General features: G+C 35.2%; 1 protein-coding gene across 1 annotated transcript; it reads right to left on the minus strand.

Annotated features, from left to right (window-relative positions):
- Positions 1-426: 426 nt before the first annotated feature.
- On the minus strand, positions 427-2,216 carry LOC127849894 (cytochrome P450 4F6-like). The gene is made up of 5 exons (XM_052382645.1): positions 2,149-2,216; positions 1,655-1,717; positions 1,182-1,314; positions 565-688; positions 427-464 (listed from the first exon to the last, which is right to left on the minus strand). The coding sequence occupies exons 1-5, from the start codon at positions 2,214-2,216 to the stop codon at positions 427-429; spliced, it is 426 nt and encodes a 141-aa protein (XP_052238605.1).
- Positions 2,217-11,996: the final 9,780 nt, after the last annotated feature.

Genomic DNA, 11,996 nt, shown 5'->3' on the forward strand with positions numbered 1-11,996 from the left:
TGGTATCCCCACCATTCGATGTCGTCGGTATCGCGGCCAGTGAGCACTGCATCCACTTCCTGTTGGCATCTGCTCTGGTACTCCGGATGTTGTGCCAGAAGGCTAACATAGTTTTTACAACCTGGTTCAACAGAGATTTTAATAACAAATATTTTACATAGATCTTTTTATAGTTTTGCTACCGCAAAGGCGCTAAAGATAAAGATATAAGTTACAGTGCTGTAATTAATAAAACAGAATAAAGAATTGATATTATACCCGGTCAACCAATTATCACTGTATGCATGCTAAACGAGGACATTTCAATAAACCAAATGACATTATATTCATACTTAATTAAGCGTTTTTTACTGGAACTATAATAAATATTGTTCTTGTTTATCTAAGAATAATAAATTTTCTAGAAATGTGTTTTACGAACTCCATTTACCATAGAAGCATCCTGAGCTCCGCCTGGATAGAAACTACAAACAAAAACAATTTCTGCAGTTTATTGTTTCAGCATCTGTGAACGGGGACTTTAAATTTCATATTCACATTCCCCCCGACTCTCCAAGACCTAACCTTCGACCAGGAAGGTGTCGACTTCGTCTCTGATCTCGATGCGCGTAAGTCCGTTCCACGTCTCATCCCGTGCCGTCAACAAAATATCCAAGAAGTCGACGAAACGCTTCTCCGTAACGATAGCGTCTGCTTTGGACGCCTGAATTTTGTCAGTTCAAATAAAGGTATTGACAAAAAAACTCGCGTGGGATGTGTTTCCGTATTTAAAGTTTTTAAAGTATATCTTTCAAAGGTATACATACTAAAACAAAATATGATACACGACTAAACGTATAACAATATTGTTTTCTTACGTCATGTCGTAGACAACATTGCATCTAAATTCATTAAAGTTTTCATATAGAATAATCCTACTAAACAAATATATTTTCCATTGGAATACTTATAGGTTTAAATCAAGTTTATAGCTTTGAAGTATTTTACAAGCATAATTATACCATAGCTTCATTGAACATGAAAATAGTTTTAATAATGTAAAAAATAGCTTCATTGGTGCAAGTCAAACTTGTTCGTTTTTATTCTCATATTTTCTTTACCTGACTGCAAAGGGTATATTACAAGAGCAAGCAACTATAACCATTATCTGCTGGAAGTACCAATATACCATACACAGTAATGGCCCTTACTAAAGTCTCTTTCCTCTTGTCTATGACTTTCTCCGCCACAGAATGCACGAAATCGCAGTCTTTCTTAAACTGGCGACCGGTACCGGTCATATAGAATACGAAGTCCCACAGTAGGATCGGCCGTCTGCAAAAATGATTATTTCAATAGATGTTGATTTTTTTCTTTAAAAATATCTCAATTAACCCTTTTCTTTGTAAATGCACATTATGATTTAATTTGTTTTATCAGATTGTCTATATCAATAATTATAGAACATCGCACACACATCAAAAATGCATCACGCAATATGTTCGCTAACAGATTTAAAGCGCCTGTTGTTTAACTGTAGAAACTGTTGCTTTTACGAAAACTGTTATGAATATGAGGGTGCATCAGATTGGATTTGGTTTGCATTTTAAAATGATCAGCATTTATTTCTATGTGTAGATTGATCAATGGACGAACGTTTTGTAAATTCACTCACGTTAATCTGAAAACCACAGTGTCAGTAATTCTGTTGACAGCCTTCACGTACGGATTTGTCTCCCTTGAAACATAAATGAAATTGCTAAACAAATATTTTACAAAAATGTAGATCGCCATATGCAAAACATGATAATGATGATGATGATGATGATGATGATGATGATGATGATGATGATGATGATGATGATGATGATGATGACCGTGATGATGATGATGACCGCGATGATGATGATGATGATGATGATGATGATGATGATGATGATGATGATGATGATGACGATGATGATGATGACGATGACGATGACGATGACGATGACGATGATGGTGATGATGATGATGGTGATGATGATGATGATGATGGTGATGTATCTGCATTGTTGTCGTATACTCGTCCTCACAGGTAAAATTATCATTATAATAAGGACCACCATTATTTTCTTCTACCCATACGGGCATCATGCGGATATTTGCCTCAATGCCACATGCATTCACTCAGTCTGGCCAGATACTGTGTCCTCTATAAAGTCAGGCAAAGGTATCGCGAGCGCTTTAGCGGACATGGTAGCTCCTGACCAGACTGCGCTAGACAGACGCAAGCCGCATTTGGCATAAGGCACTTTTTTGCTTGACGTGGCAATAAGAACTGAGGAGCTGCGCCATGAGCGCATGATACGCCCGTCGTTCGCCAATGAAGTAGTAAGGTAATAAATAACCCTTTGAATCATTTTTTTACTTCAGTTTATTTGTATTTGAATACATGGTTTATTTTATAAGTACATGAGCATGGAGCGCCGTCTCCTTGACATTCATACCATATCTTTTTTTGAGTATATGTATGCATTTCTTTAGAGGATATGGAGTTGAAGTAAACCTGTTATAGATATTTTGACCAATAATAAAATTCCGTCAAAAACGAAAGGGGATCAGGGTTTATCAATATTAAGATTGTGTTGAAATTTGAAAAAAATCCATCGAAGGATATTTGAGCTACAGTAGGACATTCAATGAAATCACGAAATTTTGACGAACAAAGTCCCATAACTCTGGAACGACAATTCAGAATTCCGTCAAAAACGAAAGGGGATCAGGGTTTATCAATATTAAGATTGTGTTGAAATTTGAAAAAAATCCATCGAAGGATATTTGAGCTACAGTAGGACATTCAATGAAATCACGAAATTTTGACGAACAAAGTCCCATAACTCTGGAACGACAATTCAGAATTCCGTCAAAAACGAAAGGGGATCAGGGTTTATCAATATTAAGATTGTGTTGAAATTTGAAAAAAATCCATCGAAGGATATTTGAGCTACAGTAGGACATTCAATGAAATCACGAAATTTTGACGAACAAAGTCCCATAACTCTGGAACGACAATTCAGAATTCCGTCAAAAACGAAAGGGGATCAGGGTTTATCAATATTAAGATTGTGTTAAAATTTGAAGAAAATCTGTCAAAGGATATTTGACGTAGCGTACGACATTAACAGACGGACGGACGGACGGACAGACGGACGGACAGACGGACGGACGGACGGACAGACGCGGGGTATACCATAATACGTCCCGTCATAGACGGGCGTATAAAAATACAATAAGTCTTAAACACGCGTTCTCAACGCTAGTAAACACATTTGATCCATGTAAATATTACTAATATTTATTCATGTGTACGGTAATAGTTCTTTGAAACATGACACATATACTTCCATAAGGTAAATGTATATGGTGTTAAATGATGACGATACTGTTGCTGATCATGGTGATATTGGCTGTAAATGATGGCGACGACGATTTGGATGTTGATGATGTTGTTTCTACTACAGCTGATGATGAGCAAGAGAATAAAGAGGAATATTGATATGATATATACAACTGTTTATGTTACAATCAATTTCCCCAAACATCAGCCAAAGTCAGACACTATAATACGTTCCTATCGTAGCATAATGTTAATTTTAATTTTAACATGGCTGGTGTAGAATGAATGTTGTTGGCAATTTACGTTTCAACCAAATTATTTTACCGACATAGGGTTATTTGACATTAAAGGAACCGGAACCGTATTAAACTAGGCCGAGATATCATGACAACGATGGACACAGATGTGACTTTAGAGTGTTCCCAATGTTTCACCAAAACAATATAAGGACAACTGCCTCGCCCACCCCTTGACGGCCATTCTTTTTAACAACGAACAGGAACCACGTTCAAACACGTCTTCGATCTCATTAGAACACCTTTATCAATAAGTTTCATGTAGCTAGGACAAAACATATGACTTTTAGAATGTTATCAATGTTTCACAATAATAAAAGTCAGGAAAGCTGCCCCCTCCCTACCCGACCCTCTTAAATCGGCTGAGGTTATTAAAGCAGAAGGACTGATCCGTTTCGTGATTATTTTGCAAAATATTTATCTTCGTGATTTTGCTTTCGTTTTCTCGCAGTCAAATCAGTTTCGAATTCATCCCATATATCATTTGGACATATGTCGTGATCAAGTTTCAAAAAGTTGTACACTAAAAGTTTCCCTGTAAAGTGTTCACATTGAAAATATTGACGAGACACGATGCTCGATGGAAAACTGATATGAGGTAATCACAAAATTTCAATATAAACACTTTTTGTTTAGCTGAGCTAAAATGCTAGCTAGATGATGATTTGTGTTATCCAAGCAAGTTATGCTTATCCATGATCGAGTGCACGCCATTATTATTATTTTCATGGTAAATGCATTGGTAGTGCATGTACAGATTCAGCAATATAACCAGTATCTGACCACACACGGTCATTTTTGGATGTACGGACTATGTTGCATAACGACTCATGGTCAAATCTACATGTAAAGACTTAGAAGTATAAACCGCCTGTGAACACTCATGATCAAAACTGCATATACCAGAGGGGTAATCACGTGACAAACAAGATGGCGACATCCATGCCGAGGCAGGTATTTTTCGTCGTTTTATACCCTTTATTACTTGTATTATTTTTTAATTCCGCTTACTTTCCAGACATATTAGGAAGAAAGTAACTGTCTTTTATTTCATAGTAATATTCGGTATACATATCGAATTTACTCGCTGCGAAATTTCTTAGCGGGATTACCTTTTTAGGCCTTCACTAAGAAAATTTTCGGGGAGTAAAATAGAGATATAAAGCAAATTTAAATATGAAATGAACGCTCATCGCCATTTTACTGATATGGCTGGAAAGTGAGCGTCATTTAAAAAATAAACGAAAGTAATTAGGGGAAAAACGGCAAAAAATAACTGTATCGGCATTGACGACGCCATCTTGACTATCACGTGATTGCCCCCTCTGATATACAGTGAAAATGTATGTAAACCTTCTATAGATTTAAAAAAAAATTTGGAGTGTGCAAAATGACACTGAATTACCACATGTATCACATTCAAACAACCTCATACCGCGTGGCATGAATACCATACAACGAGAATCCCACTGCGTTTTGGTACTCAGTAACCAAAATGGACGAGCACGAATTCAGCGGAAAGTAGTTTAACAGCACGTACATGTATTTAGCGGTTGTAGTAAAACACTGTCAATGTAAACATTACCTTGCGATAAGAAGTCATCGGTGCTTTCAACATGCATATATGGGTCGTGCTCTTTGAAAAGGGGGTTTAATGCATGTGCGAAAAGTGTCGTCCCAGATTAGCATGTGCAGTCCTCAAAGGCTAATCAGGGACGACACTTTCCGCCTTAACTGGATTTTTGCTAAGAAGATACTTGTTTTAAAAGAAAATTATCATAAAAACGGAAAGTGTCGTCCCATATTAGCCTGTGCAGACTGCACAGGCTAATCTGGGACGACACTTTTCGCATATGCATTAAACCCAATTTTCACAGATCTCACCTCATATGTATATGCACACAGACATTAGCCTGTCTTCTACGTATTGAACAGTACTTAAAATTGTATAACAATTTAGTTAATGTGTATCAAAAACCGATGTGTGTTCATGATTGTTTGATCATTAGATATTAATAAGTATTTTTCACTAATTGTTAACTTTACCATAAGAAAACAGAAATGACCCAGGCACGACACGCCGTAAAATACACTTTGTTGAGGGAATAGTACATGTAATCAATACATGGCAATCGAGGATGATGTTGGAATTATGTATGTAACTTCAAACATTACCATTCTCAAATATACCTACCGTTGCTTTTACATATCTGGCCCATAGCTTCGGGCTACACGCGATGACGATAGGACGCCGGAAGAACCCCCACAGGAAGGCAAACCCCTCCTCGCAGGCATTCTTATTGCATAGTTCGATAAAATGATTCATACGCTTCGTAGGGAAACTGAAAGGCACAACAAATAAATTTTGAAGAATATTTTGATTATTGCTAGATAACGTTATCAAGGTCATAATCAAATCTAAATGAACAATTAGATTTTTAATTATAATTAAAAATTACAATACAGAAGACTTTCAGGCAAGTCTTTTAGCCATTGACTGGACTCCTGTTCTGTTATGTGATAGTGTTAATGAAGCTTGGTGTTTTTTTAAACATCTTTTTTTATCTGTGATAGACAACATAGCTCCTGTAAAACAGACTAGAATTAAGCAGAGAACAGAACCTTGGATAGACTCAGACATTCTCAGTGCTATGAATGAAAGAGACAAAGCCTTTTACAATTATAAAAAGGATATAAGTGTAAATAATTATAACATATTTAAGACTCTTAGAAATAAAGTTCAGTTACTTGTTTACAATGCTAAAAAAGATTATTTTAACAATGTACTTGATCAAAATAAAAATGATTCATCATCCTTATGGAAAACTCTTAAAAATCTTGGTTTGCCTTCCAAGAAAGGTTCAGCAACATCTGGCTCCAACATGTGTTTAAACATTGATAATAATATTTGTTTTGAAAAGAAACTAATTGCTGAAACATTTAATGAATTCTATACAACTATTGCATGTAAACTTGTTGCAAAATTACCTGAAAGTGTACACAAATTTGGTGTTAATTTTGTTAATTCTTTTTATGCAAATAAGGGTGTTTATGCTAATAGTTATTCTTTTTCCATTCTAACTGAGAGTAAAGTTCTTAAATATTTAACTTCACTTTGTACAAAGAAAGCTACTGGCTTAGATGGCATACCTTCGCGTTTTGTCAAAGACGGGTCCTCTGTTATTGTTAGTCCCTTAACACACATCATTAATTTGTCCCTCATACAAGGTCAAGTCCCCGATGATCTTAAGACGGCAAGAGTTGTTACCCTCTATAAAAAGGATGACAAATTGTCTGTAGGTAATTACCGGCCTGTGTCCATTTTATTTCTAAAATCCTTGAAAAGGTAGTTTATGACCAGGTTGAATCTTATTTTAAAGATAATAAATTATTGTATAAATTTCAGTCAGGTTTTAGAAGTGGCTTTTCCACGGATACTTGTTTAATTCACCTAACAGATTTTATCAGGTATGAAAATGATAAAGGTAATATTGTTGGCATGGTTATGTTAGATTTACAGAAGGCGTTTGATACAGTCGACCACTCAATTCTTCTCATGAAGCTTCGTGCATCCGGTCTTAGTGATAGCGTTTTAAACTGGTTCAAATCATACTTGTCGGATAGAAACCAGCTTGTTGATGTCTCCGGTACCTTTTCTTCTAAGGCCAGTATAACCTGTGGCGTACCCCAAGGCTCAATCCTTGGACCCCTTCTTTTTCTAATTTACGTGAATGATATGTCAGCTGTGGTTAAAAATAAATTGTTATTATATGCTGATGATTCTGGAATCCTTGTTTCTGGTAAAAGTGTTCTTGATGTTGAAAAGGCACTAACAGATGATATGAACTTGGTTAGCCAATGGTTGATCGACAATAAGTTGTCATTGCACTTAGGTAAAACTGAGTCAATTGTGTTTGGGTCCAAGCAAAAACTTAGGTCACAATCTAGCATTGATATATCTTGTAATGGTACACCCATTGCTTCTACATCATCCGTTAAGTATCTTGGAATTACCCTTGACCAAAACCTTTCTTTCTGCTCAATGGCTAAGTCTCTTTTGAAAAAGGCCAATTCTAGGTTAAAATTCCTTTATCGTAAGAAAGATTTCCTTACTTTGCATACGAAGAAACTTCTTGTAATGTCACTGATTCAGTGTCATTATGATTATGCTTGTTCTGTTTGGTATAATAGTATAACTCAGTCTTTAAGAAATAAGTTACAAACCTGTCAAAATAAGTTAATTAGGTTTGTTCTTGACCTTGATTCTAGAGTTCATATTGACCAATCTCACTTTAAGTCCCTCAATTGGTTACCAGTTCATATGAGAGTAAATCAAATAATGTTATGTCATGTCTTCAAAATAAGAAATGGCCTTTTTCCAGATTACTTGAGTGAACACTTTGTTTCCCAAGATTCTATGCATAATTACAGCACTAGGCTTAGTAAAAAGGGTGGGTATTGTTTATCCAAAATCAAATGTCATGGTTCCAAATCCTTTTCTTTTAACAGCATTAAACTCTGGAACTCTTTACCTGAGTCACTCACAGAGGTCAACAGGTTAGAAGGCTTTAAGGTTGCCATTAAAAGTCATTTAATGAATAATATTTAATTTTTTATATATGTGTATCGTTTCACTTTTAATAAGTAGATATTAACTTCGTCTCAGGTTTTTATTTTTAATAATTATTAGTTCATACTTCATAACATACATTTTAGCAATATATTTAATTTAGATAATTCTTGATACCTCATATCATCAAATTACAACTGTCAAAATATCTATGTGTTGCAATAATTGATAACATTATCAATTGATCTTAGTTTCCAGCTCCTGTCATATTTTCTGAGCACTACTGTGATAATTAGTTTGATCTCTTTTGAACGGTGATATATATTTTTTATTTCATTAAATAATTATTTTACTATGAACATAGTTATGTTTAAGGTCAACATAGTTATGTTTAAGGTCTGCCTCTTTTTGTCATGCCACCAATAATAAGGACCACAATGGAAATAAGGGCTTGCTCTTTTTTGTGTTATCCTTGGTTTGGTGAGCATGTCATAGTTTATTGTACATGATATAGTTTTTAATAATTGCTTATTATTTTATTCTATGTTATGTTGTGAACTGTGTATATGCTTTTTATGCCGAAATAAATCTATCTATCTATCTATCTAACACAGTTTATGAAGCATTTAACAGCGCAAATATGTCCAATTTATTTCGTTCGAAATAATACAAGCCTCCTTGTTATAAGCCATTTCCAAACATGCCGTAAAAATCTTTACCTCTAGTAGGCTGTCTTTACGTGGCGTAATTAAGTCGTTCCCACGAGTACGGAGTCTTTGGAACGAGTAGCGAAGTCGTGGGAACGACATACACATGTAATTGATCAAAGCGCTGAAGGCACTGCAGTTGTTCGCTGTTGTCGTCCTTGATTAACTTGTGCGCATTAAACAGGCTAATCAGTGTGCACAGGCTTATCTTATTTGACGTGCATTAAGCCACGTTTTCCCTGAAAGCAGCCGATATGTACAGATTTCAATGATAAACACTAGACTGGCCAATGTCGACTTTTAAGCTGGTATATAAACTCACTGCTAGAGGGTATACACACTCACTGCTAGAGCAGAATCATTTGTCGTCTGCTTCAGAAAGGCAGCGGTAATCGTCCCTTGCAGAGTGAGTTGTGGTTCTTACCGTACTTAAGGCTTCTAAGCACATACTGATTTGCAAAATATGCTCTGTGAATTTAGCTGGCGGCTAACGCGACCAACTAAAAACAAGCATTATGTAATATATGTGCCTCCGTACTTAGCTGGCAAATATCATCTTTAATGATGTAACAACATGGTATTTTGTCAACGAAATACAAATAAAGTAACAGATCTATCATTAAACAATTATTCGTTATATCGCGAATTCCCGTCGATTCTCGCGACAAGCAAAAATTCAGTCACGTGATACACCGGATCGGAAGTTCATCAATACTTGCGGTCAATATCGGCATTTTTTCAGATGATTGACTTGTATTGTAAAATACATAAAATAACTTAAAATATCACGCAATAAACTTTATTGAATCAGATTAAAGTTCATGTTTTACTAAAAAATATATCGGATTTTCGGTAATAGATAAAAACAATTTTCATATGCATTATCAGAGGGGGTTATCACGTGATAGTCGAGATGGCAACGTCCATGCCGAGACAGTTATTTTTCGCCGTTTTATACCCTTCATTACTTTTGTTTAATTTTAAAATGGCGCTCACTTTCCATTCCAGCCATATCAGTAAACAACTAAACATGTGATTAGCGTTCATTTCATATTGAAATTCGCTTTATATCTCGACTTTACTCCCCGCAAATGTTGTTCGTGGAGCTTTAATTATGTCATCACACTAAGAAATTTCACAGTGAGTAAAGTCGACATAAAGAGCGAATATCAAGACGAAATTAACGCTAGGAACGGGCGACACGAATTACCCAAATCTACTCAAATCTACCCAAATCTTCCCAAATTGACCCAAATCTACATAAATCTTTGTAAAAATAATTATTTTACATCATGTTTGTGTGATGGGCACTATTGTTTTGTTTAATGCTTCATCTTTACGCGTGACAATATTTTATTTCCAAATAAAATTACTTTTAATAAATATAGGTTACACACAACTTACGCATTGATTTCTGTTCTGGCCTCTAGGACCCAATATCCGATACCCAATATATTTTGGCAATAATGCTGTCGTTGTAGTATATGTTACCGTTCTGAAGATTTGTTTCACATTTTAAAGTTCACTTGTGTGTTGCCATACTTAACATTTACCACAATAAACTCGAACTGTCTGCCTACATGTATTCAACAACCCAAATCTACCAAAATCTTACAATATCTTCCCGTCATTGACCCAAATCTACACACAATTTATACAAATAATTATTTTACATCACGTTTGTGAGATGGGCACTATTGTTTTTTTAATTCTTCATCTTTACTCGGCACGATATGTAATTTTCCACATGCAGGTGGTTAGCGTGTTTCTATGATACCTTGTTACATATATATTTAATTTTTTTTTTTCAGAAAAGTTAATTGTTCGTTAAAATTTGAGTATTTATCATTCAAAATGATGTTTTCACTCATTAATATCATAGCCACACGCTATCCACCTGTGTAATTCCCCAATAAACATCAAATATAGGTTACACACCACTTCGCTAATTGATTTCTGTTCTGGCTACCCAATAAATTGTGGTCATACATGTTATCGATGTAGTATAAGTTATTGTCCTTTAGATCAAACGTGTTTGACATTTTTATGTTTATTTGTTTGTTGCCGTGTTCAACAGTTTTAACAATCAACTCAAACTGCCTGCCCATTCAACTACCTAAATCTACCCAAATCTTAACAAATCTACCCAAAATTGACCTAAATCTACACAAAGCTCTCTGCTTCACTGGAAATGGAAAATATTCCAGATACTGGAGGTTCAAAAACAGGTGGTCTTGTTTTGAATGGAGTGCTTTTTGTAGCTTTCTGTTCTACTTTCTTCCCACAGCTGGAAATACTGAAAACAAACAATATGACAAACATGAAAATTCATGCAACACATGTTGTATAGAATAAATGAAAATTGCACACAGTATGCAACAAAATGGTTTGGAAGATTATCATCGTTATTCTTTGTTCGCTGTATATATTCAAACTATCTAATAAAATTTAATATATACGTACAAATACATGGAAATAACATTTTTTCACCTAAAGCAAGAATATTCATAGAAAAGTAAACAACACTATTTGTATTCGTACTCGTACTCGTAGGTTACTCACTGATCTAAAAGAAAACGGGCGGTTTCCTTGTTCGATCGAAATTTGTGCTGCCTTTGAAAGTCCCTCCATTTTACAACTTCACTTCCAATAGTAATACGGCCAAGATTATAAGATACTTTCGCATCCTTTCTGCGTTTCGCTTTTTCTTCTATCGATAGTGTACGCTTTCTCTTTGCAATTTACACCATTTTTGTTTTGAATGTCTGGCCTCTTCACCTTTAAATCACGTGATACACAATGTCTTGTGCCGACCAATAAAAATTTGTTGCCGAAAAATCGTCCGGAATCGCTCGGCATGTTTAGCTCACAGCGATGTAAATAAACTGATTGTTTGTAAACACTATTGACTTGGAGGACACTGTATTTTGAGCTCTCAACAAGTTGTATTGCTCTTTTTTTATGGTAATGTCCTATAACATATCTTTTATTTTGTGATAACCTTTATAAATAAAATATTCAAACAATATTTAAAATCGGTAATAATTACGGATTGTCACCTTGTA

Source organism: Dreissena polymorpha, chromosome 11 (genome assembly GCF_020536995.1).
Source record: "Dreissena polymorpha isolate Duluth1 chromosome 11, UMN_Dpol_1.0, whole genome shotgun sequence".
NCBI lineage: Eukaryota > Metazoa > Mollusca > Bivalvia > Myida > Dreissenidae > Dreissena > Dreissena polymorpha.